The sequence below is a fragment of the Vespa velutina genome, chromosome 23, assembly GCF_912470025.1.
Source record: "Vespa velutina chromosome 23, iVesVel2.1, whole genome shotgun sequence".
Taxonomy (NCBI): domain Eukaryota; kingdom Metazoa; phylum Arthropoda; class Insecta; order Hymenoptera; family Vespidae; genus Vespa; species Vespa velutina.
The window spans coordinates 332,344-350,392 of record NC_062210.1 but is presented as its reverse complement, the minus strand read 5'-3'; the positions used below and the strand labels follow the sequence as shown (position 1 = coordinate 350,392).

At 32.2% G+C, this 18,049-nt stretch overlaps 1 protein-coding gene across 4 annotated transcripts in view; it reads right to left on the bottom strand.

Annotated features, from left to right (window-relative positions):
• LOC124956726 overlaps positions 1-18,049 on the bottom strand; it is a 214,765-nt gene that overhangs the window by 10,362 nt on the left and 186,354 nt on the right. For all 4 annotated transcript variants that reach the window (XM_047512905.1, XM_047512908.1, XM_047512907.1 and 1 more), the window contains 2 exons: positions 1,898-2,510; positions 498-1,611 (listed from right to left, as the gene is read on the bottom strand). In XM_047512905.1, coding sequence (XP_047368861.1) covers positions 498-1,611; positions 1,898-2,510 — 1,727 coding nt within the window. The remainder of the gene's footprint in view (positions 1-497; positions 1,612-1,897; positions 2,511-18,049) is intronic.

Genomic DNA, 18,049 nt, shown 5'->3' with positions numbered 1-18,049 from the left:
ATCGAAATAAACTTATCGATAGACGAAATGATATATCATAGTGTATATTTATTGTTATATGTATTTGTTAAATTGTAATTTTAACAATTAAACTTCGTTGTAATTGTTATTTGAAATTGAAATTGTTTATAAGGGTGTAATATATTAATCGAAGATTCAAATAATACTTTGCATTGAAGATGCGTAAATGCTGTATGTCGTATTCAAAAATTAAACGAAGTAAAAAAAATTATCTATAATTTATTGAAAAATGTGAAAAAAAAAAAAAAAGAAATAACACAACTACGACTTGACCTTCGTTATTATCTTTCGACGATAAATGCAAAGTTATACGAATAACATTGAAAGCAATAAAGAAGCATTGACGTAACGCGTAGGTAGATTATACCGGAACCGAACAAAGGAAATTATTACGAGCACCGTAGATTAATCGAGTTAACTTCCATAAGATTTGTATGGGTAAGACGAGAATAGAATTTGCTCGAAATAAGTTTTACCTAGAATGGGGACCAATTTGTCGTTTGGACTTAGTTGACTGGCGAGATCTCTGCTGAGTTCTTCGCACTCAATCTCCTCCGGTAATTTTTTTCTCGGTTCCGGTAGAAGAGGTTCCTCCTGTTTGACAATGTTTTGCTCTGCGGTTTGCTCCATGAGATCGGTCTGTGATGCCGCGTCACTTGTAGCAGCGTTAACTCTAAGAACTACTTCGGTACGCTGTACCAAAGTCAAGCCTTCGATGCCAGGTTGTGGAGAGACGCAAGGTGAAGTGGTTGATGATGAAGGTTTCTTATCCTGTTCATCGACAGGTGAGTTTCTAGGTGAGGACGAGGTGGAGGATTTGGATACACTTGAGATCGAGGAGGATGATGATGAGGACGAAGACGAAGACGAAGACGAAGAAGAAGACGAAGACGAAGAGGAATTCGAAGAGAATCTACTTCCCGTCGATCTTGATTTTGAACTACCGGACGATCTCTCCGTTCTTTCTGTTCTAGGATTCTCCGTTTCTCTCGTTTGGCACGAACGCTGATTCAATGATTGACCAGCAGAATTGGATCCGTTCCAAGAGACTGTACTATCCGTTTGAGTTGGACTCGAAACTTTCCTTTGATCGGTGGAACCTTCTTCTCTAGTTGGGGAATTCGGTGTACTCTTGGTTGGCGTTCCATAAGTTAAGATTCGAGGAGATGACGTGGGATCGGTCGATCTACCGGAAGAGGAGGAGCTCGAACAGCTTCCGGATCTTCGTGGGATTGCTCCTCTTGGACTTCCTCTTTCCGGAGATCTTGGTGGTGAACTACTTGGCGGTGGTGGTTTGTCATGATGAGACATCGATTCTACCGTTTTCTGAACGACAACATTTTCCTGTCCTCTCGACCAGCAATTACCTGTCATGTTGGTAATCGTAGTAGTCATCGAGGAGGTCGTCGTGCTTACCGTGTACGAGCACATTGTACCGGTCGACGTACTTCCTCCATTGGATCGTTTCTCATTCCTACGGTTCAGTAATTCGATATTTTGCGAGGTCATTTCGATCGTTGCACTTCTTTCGCGGAAGAAATCCTCACCGGCTGCTGGTTGAGAGCCACTTTCGACATTACGAAGCTGTTTCTAGAAAAACGAAACAAAAGTACGTTCTAGTATAATGTTTGCCTTTAAATATAATATTATCGTTAATTATTGGATTGCACGGAATGTTCCTTGTGTTGTTTATCCATATACATATGTATCCAAACATATATGTAAAAGTATTAATATTTTTTTTTTTCTCTTTGTATAACTATATCGAATGAAGATATTATAACAAGTCCTTTATACATTTTATTTCGTTAAATTTTTTTATTTCTTCCTAAACAATCCAATAATATTACGTTCCTACGTAAATATTTTACCTTACCTCTCTATTTTCTGATAAGGGCTCGCAACTGGCAGCTAATTTTCTACGCTCTCGTTCCAATTGTCTGTTCCTATCATTGAGAACCTCGACGCTCTGGGGAGATAATCGTTCTCTTCGTTGCTCATAATCGTGCCTCTTTTCCTGATATCTTTTCTCTTGATGTTGATGATGATGATGATGATGATGATGATGTCGATCCTCGAGATTGTCGTTATTGTTGTTCTCATTGGTACGTGTTCTAGCGTCAGCGATTTGAAGTTTCTTAGTTAGCTCGTGGGATAATTTCCCGATCGATTCGACCGAGTGTTGATGCTGTTGGCCTGACTTTTCTTCTAATCGATGGTGAAGAGCGTCGACGCTATGGGATTTGGCAAGTTCGTGTGATTGTTGTTGTTGCTGCTGCTGTTGTTGATGACTATTATGATGATGATGGTGATGGTGTTGTAATGGATGATGTGGTGTGACACGCAACAGAACTGGATCATCGTGATCCCGTGGAGGTGGCCAATCTTCTAAACGAGAGGTCGGAGACATCGTTCTTTTGTAGCTACCTTCGCTATCAGGGGCGCCACGTTCTCTTCTATACGCCAAGTAAGAAGCCTTTGATTGGCTTCTGTAAAAAAAAAAAAAAAAAAAAAAACAAGACAAACGTAAAACTGGATTAGTCAGGATTTTCTCTAAGATTTAAATGTCTAACAATGTTCTAACGATCTAACGATTTGTGCTTAGTGAACAATTATTTGTAAAATATAATTTTATTTTATTTTCTTTGTCGATTATTTTTTAAATAAATAACACTTTTTAAATAAATGGGATAAAGCTTTTTGATAAACCTATCATTTCTACGATAGTACTACGATAGTAAAAATATACATTTCTTTATAATTTGTGACTTTAAAGTTACATAGTGTTATTTATTTATTATGATAAAATATGCAATTATGAATGAATATATAATTAATCATAATTTCGATTTTATTTAAAATTATTTGAAAATTAATCTATTGCAATCGTATTTATCTCAGATATACATATGTATACATAGGTATTACATTAGTTGAAATTATTTTTCATTCCACAATCTAACAGATAGGTGTAACGATTAAACAAATCAATGTAAGTTATAACATAAGTTATACTTGAAATTCATGTATGTGTTCATAGCATAAATAAGGATTAATAGTGCATCTTTTAATACAACATTAATCGTCCTATCACGTTTTTTGGTAAGCGGCTGTTGCCTTTGATTCCTTCTGTAATCTGGAATGCAACGACGTGCTCTGAGAATAAGATAGTCGTTCTTAAAACACAATTCCCATGTTCGTTCACGTAATCCAGAAACATGCGTTTACCGTGAGCTCATTTAAATAATATGTATTTTCAATCGCTCTTTCTATACAAATTCAAATCAAAATATATTATAAATGACATTATAATCGTAGGTATATATATATATACATAAATATGTATAATAAAATATCATTTAAATAGCATAATGTTTCAATCAAAATAATTGAATAATAATGTCTGTCATGGATTTATTAAAATGCCAATTATGTGCATTCATTTCCGCACGTTGAATTATATGTTAACAAATTTTCGAGCTATTCACAAAGAAAACAAAGAGACCTATGGCGTTGGCAAGAGAATAAAAGGGTGCCATTGTTCGACGTGATGTTTGTGCACAACAATGCAAATGCATTTCCGATGATTAATCGTTTGACAGTATTGATTAATAGTCGATCAAAACATCGACCGTAATATAAATCCGTGAGAGACCACAGGGTCTCGAGGCATCGAGGACCGTATTAAGATGAAAAAGACGTTTTAATCGGTACCGGATATGGGATAGCGTAGCTGCATAGAATTTTAATTCATTCTTCTATTCGACGTTCCCACAGATGCTTTTCCTTCTTCCGAAACGGTACACGAAACTTTCTGTACACGCACGTCCATAATACCATTAATAATGATTAGAATGCATAATGTAAGTCGATAAATAAATTACTGGAATGAGTTGATTCTAAATAAATAAATAAATATATATATATATATATCATTTTTAATGTTACGAGAACTATAGGAAGAGGATGTAGAAGAAGATTAGAAGAAATGAATATCGTGCATATACAAATTATTATTACTTAGGAAACATTAGAGATTTTTATCGAACGTTCGAATAAAATGAGTCGATAAATCGTGAAAGTAGCAAGACTGGATCGCCGCTACTGGAATTAACGTTTTTTCTTTCTTCTTTTTTTTTTTTTTTCGTTTTTACGTTTGTAAGGAATGCAGGACGATCATCGATCGTGCATATGAACGAGATCAAGAAGCCGTGTAAAATTTCTACGCTCGCGAGTAACGTCCGTTTCTCTTAAAAGCAAACCCTCTTTGACTGTAATCGCCCAGGTGAAACGAATACTTGCCATGCACGTATCCTCCCGAGATTTATCATTGCTGTTAGTGATAAGAAGAGATAAGTAGAAATAAGACAAAATTTAACTATTTTTTCTTTTCTTTTTTTTCAACGAACTTGACATCCGAATGATTTAACATATTTAACGATGGATTTTTTACTAGAAAGATATATATTTAAGATCGATGAGAAATCCAGTTGCCCGAGAGCAAATCGATCATGATATAATTTCTCGTTCCTATGAGCCCAAATTAACTTCCATCAATTTGATCCTACATTTCCATTCCATTCCTTCCTTTTTCTTTATCCTTTTCTCTTTTTTTCTTTCTTTCTTTCTTCCTTTTTTGCCATTCAACAAACAACCAACCCATCTTAATGGATTCATCTACAACCGATAATAAACAAGGATCGAACGTAATCTGTCGTAATTATCATTCGTCACGGACGGCTCTTTTCGTTCCTCTTAATAACTTCTTTATACACACGTGAACTCCTTTAATGATCTCGTCTATTATTTTTTTTTCTTTTTTCTTCCTTCTCTTTTTTTTCTCTATCAGCCGTCCTGTTTCGTCCCCCGTAACGTAACGTTCCACTTTCGTCTCTTTTCGATCTACGAAAGTATTCTTCCATATATGTACGAGAGGCTCTGGTGTTCTTCTTACGATCTCTCTCTCTCTCTCTCTCTCTCTCTCTCTCTTTCTCCCTCATAGCTTCGTTCGAACAAAGTTTCAAGAAAGTTTCTTAGGAAGGAAGGACGAAAGTAAAATTTGCGTTCGGATTCTAATCACGCGAAGAGGTCGAGACGTGAAATCGTGTCGGGCGGTGGTTCTACCTTCTTTGCAACATATACGTACATACATAAACACATACATACATACGTATACATGTCTATACATACATACATATATACATATATTTCTTTTCTTATCGGCAAACTGGAAGAACCGTTGTTACACGTGCTCCGAAGGAAATCTATTCCAGACACGTCATTATACGCGCGCCGTCTTTGAAAGACATACAGGGACAGAACGCCACGTCCTTCGACGATTCCATCATTACTGGTGAACTGGTGGCTAACGAAAGAAAAACATGTCACCGAGTATATATATATATATATATATATATATATATATATATATATATATGGTCCGATGTTCTACTAACGGCGCCAGAGAGTAAGTAAGCTCTTGAGATGGCACGACGACGAAGTTTAAACGAGTCGTGCTAGAGAACTTTGTTTCTTTGCGCAATAACGTCTACTAAACGTTACTACGATCTGTTATATAGGGTGTCTCGATATTTACCTATCTTATTTGTTAACACATTAAATAGGTATCTGCGATCAATAGAAAATTCCGTTTTTATTTGGTCACCGTTTTTATTGCGAATGAAAACAATATTAGGTAAATCAGATTAGCTTGTTCATATACGTGACGTATATACGTGACGTTCATATACGTATTTCATAAAAATCGATACATTTCGATATCCTTCTATCGTATAAAATGTATAAAAGAACTTTATAAAGGAACTTGTCTTCAATGAGATCACTCACTTTAAGTGCATAAATTGTATTAATTGATTAAAAAAATAATATATCTGCTAAATATTATAAATGTGTTGCAATATTAATTTTTTCGTTACATTTTTCTGCTATGTTAAAATTGTTTTTTTTTTTTTTATGATCCTCTTAATAAATTCGAACTTTTAATAGTTATGAATATAAATTAAGAAATTTCATTAAGTTTGGACCATTCTAAATGTGAATTTTAAAGATGTAAAATGTACTTTGCGTAATCGTCAAAAATAGCCTCCACAGCAAGAGATTAATAAAGTACAAAATAACTCGCATATAATATGTTAACCTTGAGGAAATCGCGTACTCCAACATTCATTATAGAATCGCCTTGTATCTGCAAGATACAATTATTCAAATATTGTGTTGCAAACTATTCGAATACATGATAAATGTTTCTTTTCATTGAAACAGTTATAATCCATAATAAAAAAAAAAAAAAAAAAAAAAAAAAAAAAAAAAAAAAAAAAAAAAAAGAATATTACATTTTTTCGGTCGTAAGAAAAATAATATAAACCGTAAAAAAGAATTTTTGCATGAATATATATCGAATTAATGGCGACCTTCACAGGATTAATATGTAGATAACAAAGATAAGAAGTATTTATCTTGTTATATATAATCGTTCAATGAAAATAAATGAAAGATCCAAGTGTTCGTCGAAATCTTTTTTTTTTTCGTTTGTGTAAAATCGATCTTTTTCTTTGTTCATTTCGATAAAAATAAATTGAGACACCTTATATATTTATCAACGATAATGTCATAACCAAGCCATAGAAATTTTTCTTCAATTTATTAACGAGTAAGTACTATTGTTAAGAAAGGGAGCAAACCTCGATCTAACGATAAGGATGAACGTTCGATATTGACCAACGAGTTGGAACACGGAATGGGAAGAAAGTGCACCTAAACACGATAATAATCTATCCAAAGAATACCTTATGTAATTTGCTGTTATGCAACGGGTATATATGCACGACACTGAAGTATATATATATATATATATATATACATAATTTTTTAAGTATATAGAATTATGTAAGCGCGTGGTTAGAGATAAAAATATCAACCATCAGAGACCACAGGAGAGCGTTTCCTGTTAATGTATATTCGATATAATAATTTTTTCGAGATACGATCGATATTCTAGTATTAAAAGTGTGTCGCAAAGAAAAAATTCATTTCTCTCTCTCTCTTTCTTATTTAACTTCATTTACGATGAACACGAATGGCCGTATCTTTAAGAACGAGCATTAAACATAAATATCATTTCAATTTTCTGCTAACACACGAAGATTATCATCTCGCTCGATCGTGAAAGGAAAAAAAAGAAAGAAGAGAAAATAAAAAAAAAAAAGAAGAAAAAGAAAAAAAGGAAGATAATGTACTATGCATTAAGGAAGAGTGGGCGACCGATTTGTATAATTTATCGGTAAGATGAACATCGTTCGACCGGTAGCAAAAGCATGTTACCAATACATCACTATAATCGATGAGCACACAGTTGAATTCGTATTATAGTATGTTCTCTCGAGTCTATCGTGTACCGAAAACTTTACGTACCGGATAACTGGCAGGTGTTTATCGATATTATTACAATCAGACCGGAGAAATCGATAACGGCGATACGTGTACGTGTCTCTTTCTCTCTCTCTTTCTCTCTTTCTTGAAGGACACGTATTCCAATCTCTCGTTCTATTTTTGAAACAGCCAGGAATGAGTACGTATGAACCCGATAAGACCCGCCCTTTTTCTCTGTAAATTCTTCAGAAAGTCAATATTGTATATCTACTTTATAAGTATCGCAACCGATCGATAAGAGTCCAGACTTTCAATGAAACGTCAAAGAAACTGTCAAATCTTTTAACAAAATCAAACTGACATTCAAACATTTCTTTTTCATCTTTCACTTTAATGAGTATCGTTTTATTGAGAGAAACGTGTCGATATTAATATCACGATATCTAGATGATACTCGGATAAATGTCTAGAATGTTGTTTAATCTGATAAAATTCGTTTTAGAAGCTTACATTGGATAGTTCGAAAGGGAATGATTTTGATCTCTTAAAAATAAAAGTCTCGCGAAACGTTACGCCTACGGTACGTGTAATAAGATAATTACAATAACGAAGTAATTACCAAATTAATTGGAGTTCAAACGATTTCAAAGGTAGATCAATCCTCCAAGGAAGAAAATTAAGCGGTAGCGAATAGATCCTTACGTAGATAGGAGTCATAAAGATCAGCGAAACACGGACTCAAGTCCAAAGTATGTATGTACGTCCATTATGCTTCGATTACGAGTGTCTAGATTTCTCCCTCTCTCTCTCTCTCTCTCTCTCTCTCTCTCTCTTTTTATCTTCTCTTCGTCGATCTGACAAGACGCTTAGGTACATCGATACGTCTGGACATTGGTATTGAGTACTCTCATTAGGACAGACAGACCTACGATGGGTGGACACCGGTAAACCGAGAAAGGCGATCGGTCATTACGACACCTCGGTAATTAACTCCGATCGGGTTCGACCACGTGTACTCGTATCCTATCTTCTTATACACGATGATTTAAGAAGGAAAAGAAGAGAAAAGGATACCGGTTACAAGAACGTAAAGTTCTTACTTCGATATGTCATGTTCGTGTATTATATATATATATATATTTATATATGTATGTATGTATGTATTTATATATACATATATATACACATAATTTTATATTTGATGATGATCGTGATATTGAAAATTTTATGTTCGATATATATTACTGAATATATATTATTTTGAATTAAAGGATATAATACATTATAACATGGAATTTTAATTCCAAAAGTCAAGTGTAAATTTAATTTTATTAAAAATTACGATAATTTATAGATGTGATTAATGCGAAAGGAAGTAGATTGCTTTGCTAATGACGAATATTAATTCTTTTTCCCTTTTTTCTTTTCATTTTTGTTTTTTTCCTTGAGATATTACAGACGGAAGGAAACGTCGTATAAAGATCCCGCTGTATCCAATGATCGACGGATGGATAAGAGACCATATTCGTCTAATTAAAAACGATAAGAGGTATATCGATAGAATTGATTACGATTTATAGGTCGAATCAATGTTTCGTTCTATCCGCCGGATATGAAATGTACTAAAATGAATTAGCAATCAAATATTATGGCTCAAGCTTATTGAACCAATATATTGTTTACGAAGAGTCGTTAATAAATGATATGTAACAGGTGTTATGCAAAATAATCTTTGATTATATATAAAATAATCTATTAATATTTATCCATACGAAATTAAACTTTTATCTTGCTTTTGTAGACTTTTCGAATCTTTCAAGGTGAATATTCTTTTTGAAAAAAATTCCATCCAAGTAAAGATAACAACACAATATTTTTAATCGTAATATCATTCGGAAATCGTGTATTTCGTAGCTTCGTCTGTTATGAAAGAAAATTGAATCAATTATTTGATCGAATTTAAAATGTTATGAAATTAATGTATAAATATTATATGATTAATGTCTTTATTATATTTTTATGAACGCTCTCCTTCGTCTACAGAATCGTGCTCTCTTATATACATATGTATATATGTGTGTGTGTGTGTGTGTATGTATGTGTTTTGAAAGAAAGAATAGAAAAGAAAAAACCAAAAAGCTATAGCCGGTTTAATTAAATCTCTCTTCCAGTTTAAGTATCCTCTAATCTCTATATAAAAGTATACGAGTAGAGTGAATAAAAAAAATGAAACAAAGGTGCGGATAAAATTGGTCAAAAATACATCGTATTTACTTTCAAAGTGAAATCTATTTAAAGTGAAGACACGAGAGGATAATTAAGGTGACAAAGTCGGCTTTTAACTGGGTGAGAATGGACCGTGACCGAAAATGGAAAGCACCGACTTCTGTGTCATGTTTCTTCCTTCCTGTTTGCCAAATCGTAAAGTGTTTTTTGAAGTCGAATCGTGATAACACTTTGGAACACTTTTAAATAATCGAATCTTCCTTAAATTTCTTGCCCATACAATGAATACGACGACCAAGAATTGGTACCTTATTAAATGTATGGAAGTTCATTGTTACCTTCGATCATTCATTTCAATTACGAGTCCATTAAGAAACCATGTGTATATATATGTATGTATGTATGTATGTATGTATGTATGTATGTATTCTTAAATATGGATTCATCGTCGAAAATACGTAAACATGTTTTACGTGAAAACACGTTTGGTGTCCGAGTGAAACTTGGCGTTGTCCGACGTGTATTTTAAAAGTAGGTGACCTTGGTTCACTTGCGATTTCGAAAAGCGTTTCACGACTTTGGCTGGATCATTTGTGCCATCAAATGGATCGTTGTTACGATAAAAACACTACTTTATATTTCCTGCATAATGATTGAAGTTTTCAGATAGAATGGCTTTTATCGAGATAAAAAGATGGCGTAAGGAAATATGTTTTCAACTGAAATCAATTGTTTTTTCTTTCTTTCTTTTCTTTTCTTTCTTTCTTTTCTTTTCTTTTTTTTTTTTTTTTTTTTTTTGATCTTTACTTTTCCCCATCGATCTTAGCGGTTAAAGTTCCGTTGCGCATGGAAAGTGCACTTCGTCGAGACCACTTTTGCGGGCGATTTGATATTCGATGTTGAAAAAGTTAAGAATACAGTTATCCGTGACTGAACAACTAAAGTTAATACCTATAATGTAAACTGAAAAAGCTATGTGATTTGTAATGTTTCACGAGATTATTATAAATAAAACGAATTTTACGTAAGACATATTTTTGTTTAAATTGGCATCTTACATTTTGCATACGTCAATTGTTCCCTTGTATTTAATATTCTCTGTTAAATTCGTTAAAAAAAAAAAAAAAAAAAAAAAAAAAAAATGCACTAATATTAAAGAAGTTATCATCATTCCATTATTGTACGAAGAAGAAGAGAAAAGAAAAAGAAATATTGTATATTCGCTCAATTTTTAGAACGAAGAGAGTGAAAGGAGAATTACGCATATTATTTGACAAATTTATTAAGCCAGATGTAAAATGTTTTCAACATTTCACTAGGAATTAAAAATAATTCATTATATGTTGCTCGTACGAAGAGCGAAAATGGGCAAGAAACGACAAAAAAACAAAATTATTACTCCACTCCATCTTTAATTAATGATTAAGTCGATTTTGTCTATTTAGTTTTATAAAGCAATTTTAGATATCTTCACAGTCTGAATAAAAAAAAAACATCAAACGAGATATAAATTTACTAACAATCAAGATTAATATTTTAAATTGTTAAAGTTGATGTTGTATAATTTTTTAAAGCGCGAGGAAAGAGAAAAAAAAAGAGATAATATGCTCCAAGGACGCGCATCTATTTCTCGCGACATAAAAACGTCAGTTCAGGAAAGATGTCGAGGATAAGAACGATCATTTTATCAATAGATGAAATATCGATCCTTGCGAATCACGAGTATAAAGTTCGTAGAAATCGCGTGTCTGTCGATTCGGACGATTCGTCGGCACGAGTAAGAACGTAATTACGCTCCACGTTTGTGCGCGTAATGCGTCGTGAATTATCCGGTTTTACGATCATGAAATTATAAGTGTGTATAAGTACGAAGATTTATGATTGCTTTGAAGAAAGGCGTTATTGTTTGCTTTCCTTTAGTGCTGGTAAAAAGATTAATGATTCCGATGAAATTTTAGACTTTAATTAGTTGACGTAACAAATCTTATGGTCTTGTTTGTCTTTTCCTTCTTTCTTTTTTTTCTCGATATCTAGACTTTTGTTTTCTCTCGTATAATAGAAATTGCATTAAATTTATTACCCTTAAAAATACAATTTTAAGATTTGACAAAATTATGTATCATAAAAGGAAGAATCGAAAGATATAATACTTCCTAGTTAAAAGTATATTATTATTATTTCCTTTTCTTTCTTTATTCTCTTTTTTTCTTTCATTTATTTATTATTGTTAATTTTTCCTTTTATCCTTTTTTCCAGACGATGATAAAATGAGAATTATTTTCTTAAGAAATGTCCTTTTAAACATTTAATCGAGGACGATTATTTTTCCATTTTAAATTAGACAGAAAATCAAATTAGAATGTATTATATTATTATTATTACATATTAAATATATCGCTATATATATCACTTATTATTTCTTATTAGAAATAAGAAACAAATAGTACATTTATTTTGTAATCGTTAATATAAATATACGTACTTATGAATATTAATACTAATTATTTTTTATTATAGAAATGACAAACAAACGACAAATTAATCGGAAAAAAAAAATTGATATCTTTATCGGTACGAGTCTCGCTTAATTATAATATAAGATTGAGAACGCATCGCTTTGAAATTTCTACAGACATATTTAACATATATATGTACATACGTAAAACGTAAAAAGCATATATCGAAGACAAAGAAAATTAGCTTATGCCACTCTTGTTCTCATCGAGTGGAATACATTTTTATGACGATAGTCATTACAAAGTCACTATAAGTACGTCGTAGTGAACGATGGACGGACGGATGTATGTATACCGGAGCACGTTCCGTCCTCCGGAATGAAATTCGGGTCGAGCTCTCGATTCCTCATCCATTCGTATTTACTGTTGAAGGAAAACTGGGACTCGTTGCGATTTGGGGACGAAACTTTCCTCGGATGAATTGACCCGAGGGAAAAGGTTCCTAAATGAATCGTAATCGTGTATTCGTGTACATTCGCTCTATAATCGTCGATACTAATTAACGTTACATCGTAGGAAAGACCTTCATATAGAGAGAAGAAGTCTAATGTACAATATTTATACGAAGAAACGACGATGAAAGTTCGACGAAATCGAGGACATCCTGTAAAATTACGTAAAAATGTAAACTGTAATCTAAGATCGTCCGTACGTTTTAATTATTTTCACTCTCGAATCAGCTCTCATAAGATTTTCTCTATTTTCAATGTATTATGGAATAATATAAGAGATAAAGATTTTCTTCGATATTAATTTCGAAAGAAAGTTCTTTTTTATATGTCGAATAGGTTTCTTTAACTTTTACAAAATTACACGATCAAGAAACGTTCATAATATAGATGATGATGTAATCTATAATTTAGATGAAATAAATAAATATATATATATATATATATATATATATATATTTAATTTTCATCTTGGAAATTACATATTTAAATTGTCAATATAAATGAAATTGGTTGCACAAATCGTATTTTAGTATAAAATTAATAAATTTATAAATGATAATAATACAAAATAAGATTAAATGAAAGATTTATTTACTGGTACATTTTTCATTCATTATCTAGATTCAACGATATGCGATGCTTGATGAAAGAAGTTTCACGTCTACAATTGGCCTACTTTCGGACGAATAATTCATGCGAGTTGGAAAAATTTTGAATTATGCCAAAGCTAACGAAGAAAACGGTAGCACGACGAAAAGGATTCTGAAAATGTAACGTATAAATTAGCTCGAATAAATCATTTCACCGAAAGAGATATTTCCGGCAAGAGTGGCAATCTCGAGCAAAACGAAATACGTGTCGTGGATGTCACGGAGTGAGCGACGTCGTGCGAGATAGTCGATCTACGACCAAAACGAGAGATTCCGGAATAAAACGTGACGCTTCGCGAGCTCTCAAGATAAATCCACTTGGTTTAATCGCACGACTCATCTGAGTGTAATCCGAAAACTTTTCGAATCGCATGGTAAACAACATATCGAATTATAAATCTGTTCGTTGTAATTTATTCTAATAAACGCAAGGTTTCGCCAAGAGAACCAAAAGCTAAATTCTGATGGAAATAAATTAAAATAAAACGCATAATGTGTTTGACAAATTTACAAAATCTTGAAATATTCAGCTGGCACGTATGGTAGAAGAATTATGTTTATTAGGTCGTATCTAAATTTACATACGAGATATACATCATAATTATACATATAAAATCATAATTTATAGATAATAACGTCGAAAAAGAAAAATGAGAGTAATTTTTCTTTCATATCTTTAATATTTCTTTTGACATGACAAAAATTGTAACAGATAACCATTATCCTTATTAAAAAATATCTAAAAAATATCATGCGTTTCAACCTTTGTAGGAATATTTAAAATAGTCAGATATTAATGTGAACTTAATCGAAACCATTTTTTTTTTATGTTAATAATAAAATTAAAATTCGTAAAAGTTAATGAAAAATTTTCATTTATAAAAATCTTTATATATAATCTATTTTTACGTATAGAAATTCCTACGTGTTTGAATGAACACGTATCGATCTAAGGGATGATCGATTAGTATAACATACAATTTTCACATTTATTCGAATTAAATTATTCTCGAGTACGAAGCAAAAAGCCTTTGTCTTGAAAAACAGAAATGGACGACAAACCAAACGTTTATGGCGTGGGAAGAGAAGACTGCTTATCAAGTTATCAGAGACACCCGCATCGCAGTGTGCCGTTTACGCTTTGTTATCGGCCAACTAGCATACATACATACATAGCGTTCTTACATCGCAGCTGATATATTCGAGCGTATATATCTTCGTCCATTCGTAGCTGTCAAATCCCGTTCGATTCACCGTTCTACATTATCAATCAATGATATACATTCTATTTAAAAAAAAACTATATATATATATATATATATATATATATATATATGTATATAAGAGATGAAGATCATATACAGGTACCTGTACAGATCAAAAGATTTGAATGATTTTAAAAATTGATTATTCTTTTAGTTAAACCTTCAATTTCGTAATTAAACTTAATCGCTGTAAAAGGAGTTAACTTGAAAAAAGAAGAATTGAAAAAAGATGTCAAAAAATAATATAAAATAATAATCGAATTTTTTAAATCACCTGGACATAGATACTTTTGGCTGACATTATATATATATATATGATTGAACGATCGAGGAGTTAATAAACAGAGAAAATATAGACAAAATAAGAGTCGCAAAATAGTTGTAAACATATAGACGAGTATATTTTAGATGAATTAACATAGAAATGCTCGTAAAATATGCTCGATTTATCCGATTATCGCGATCTTTACTGATGTTATGCCATGAAATGTGCCGTGACGAAATGAGATAGCTAGGTAGGAAAATCATAAAAGAGCTTTGCATAACTTTATATCTTCGTGAAACGATCATATTTTAGAAAGAGAGAAAGAGAGAGAGAAAGAGAAATGGATAAAGAAATAAAAGGAGAAATATGAAGAAAGAGAAAAGAGAAAGAAAAGAGAGAGAGAGAGAGAGAGAGAGAGAGAGAGAGAGAGAAAAGAAAGAGAGAGATGGATAGAGGCGTCTTCTAAAATACGAAAAAGTTTTTTTACTGAGCAAAATCATTGGGTACGCGTCAACCCACTTTCACATTTGGCCAAATGACGATGAGTTTTTGATTGGCAATTTTCAAGTATCCGATTATTCACTATGTTTATGGTTTAAAGTCAAAGGTATGAAACTCCTGCGAGTATGCGAGTAGATACCTCTATGCTAATCGCATAAAACTATTTCCGTTGCTGACGTTCGACCGGATAACGTTCGGCTAACATAAGCGAAATATGAAGAAAATAGCCCAATAAAACGATTATCGTTTAGAAACTCGTCTCGAGATATAAGAAATATACACAGTGTTGTAGTTAAACAGGGAAAGTGTCGTTGAACGTGATATTCGTCTTGTAAAGATTGCACCTTCTATCAATGTTATCTCAGTTACGATGATATCGATACTATCGTTTCATTTAATTATATTGTCGTATAATTTAACCCGTGCGCGGTATGATAATTTCATGTATTTTTCTCGATATTCAATTTCGTCTGTCTAACTATGTTCCTTCGTGTCTATGTGTGTTATTTTTTTCAATTATCATTTTTAAAATATTATTTAGGTACATATACTGAATAATTCAATAATTATATAAATATATTAAACGATATTTCTGATATAATATAGAAAATATTTTAATTGTACATTTTGCAAAATAAATATGAAAGATCAGAATAGAGAAGCGAATAAATGAAATTTTTTTCGTTCGATCGATTTAAAATTGAATCTTAATTTATATATTTCTTTTTTTATTATTTAAATAAGAGTAAAATTAATTAATCAATAGTCAACATTAATTACGCATTATTACCATCAAATTTATATGATACATAACTCAAAGAATAGCATAAGAAAACAATAGAAAATATCGATCGAAATTAAAATCAACAGAAGAAATATTGAATTTGTATTAATAAAATTATCTGAATTTTATAACGCAGGAGAGAATATCGAGAGATAAAAACAATATTACTCGAGATAAGGGACATTGAAAAGTAACACGATAATCGATAGAAAGTTTCATGAAAATATCCGATCAATTTCTAAAACGATTTGCTATCCTCCTATGATCGCTTTTATAATCGTCTCATACTTTCGACGGGTAAATTTTTCAACGGGTAAGAGGGTGATGGGGAGAGCGGGGAGAGATGCCAAGAGGCAAAGCAATAAACGTCACTGAAAATATTTGACCTTTTATTATTTTTTTTTGTTCTTTTTTTTCTTTTTTCTTTTCGAGTTGCAACGTTGTCGGAAATTAGAAGAAAAAAAAAAAAAAAAAAAAAAAAAAAAAAGGAATAAGTGTCATAACGATCGCCACTCTACGACCTATTTGTACGCCAGTCACGGAACTTCCAATACCGGTCTAAAGTCTCCTGTGCGAGCGAAGGTAGACGAGTACGATGCTAGCTCGTTTACGCATTCAAATTGCTTGCGTTATTATACTCGTACCAGAAATAAAAATAATGGGGAAAAAACGTAAGCCGATCGAAAATTGTGTTTGATTTCGAAACAATTTTTTTCTGAGTTGATTTAAAATTAAAATTTACAATTAGAAAAGGAGACGTTCGTATCAATATACTCGTAACGGAGATAAAAATAATGAGATGAAAAAGATAAAAAAGAAAATTCCGAGACGATTCATCAAAATTATCTTAACTTGCTTAAAAATTTCTCTTGTTTCATTTCTTTTAATTATGTTAAATAAAAGAAACCCTTCACGAAGGCATTTAAGAACGCTTTGTATTAGTATTCAAGTATTTTTATATAAAATGAAAAAGTGTGATTAATCGATTGAAAATTACTCGTACGTAAATAAAAAGATCTTCTTGTTTGATGTTTGAAAAGTAAGGGGACCGAGTAATAAGTGTGTTAATCCTCGGATCGTTCGAAGGATGCAACCGTGAAGGATGATGAGAAGATCGCGTCCTTGTCAGGGAGAGGAGGAAGGAGGAAACAACGTTTTGTTGGATTGCTCGCGGCCAACTTGTATCGCGAGTCGCGGAATGGTGCAGTCGTATGATTCACTTGGGTCGAGACCTCATGTCCGACCGGTTGTTGCTCGAGCAAACGATAACGGTTCGAGACTCGATTAATACGTAATTCCTTAATTGGCAAACGACACGTGAACGCGCTATTTTCTTTGCGTCAACTTGTATTCGCGGAAGCGTATCCTCTGATCGTTCTTCTTCCCACAGAGTATGTATCGCGTATAGATTTCAACGGAAAGTGTCCGACGAGAATCGATAAGCAATCTTGAAAGCATTTAAATTTGACAGGTTATCGCCCACTCGTGAAGTCATTCATCATATATTACGAGAATAATATGTAAAATAAAAGAGGACTGATATTGTCTTGCTTTAATTTATTATCATTATGTTATCATTGAGATTACAGATCAATCAACTTGATTTAAATATTATAGAAGAATGTAAACTCTCTGAATGATAGAAAGTATATTTTTCTACATTGAAAATTTATTTTTAATGATCATATAAATTCATCCTAAACAGATTTAAATTAATTACAACAGATCCAATGTTATTAATACTGAATTTATAAAATTAAACGCACGAAGTTATTTTATTTTTCTTTTTCCCTGTTTTTTTCTTCTTTTTTTCTTTTTTTCCTTTTTTTGAATATATGAACATCCACGATCATTTGTTTCGCATAAATTTCCATACATTATCAACAACCGATATAATATATTTATAAAAAGTACCTGTTACATATAACTTATAATATGATACATGTTACCTTTTTTACAATTGTCTCGATGCAATAATAT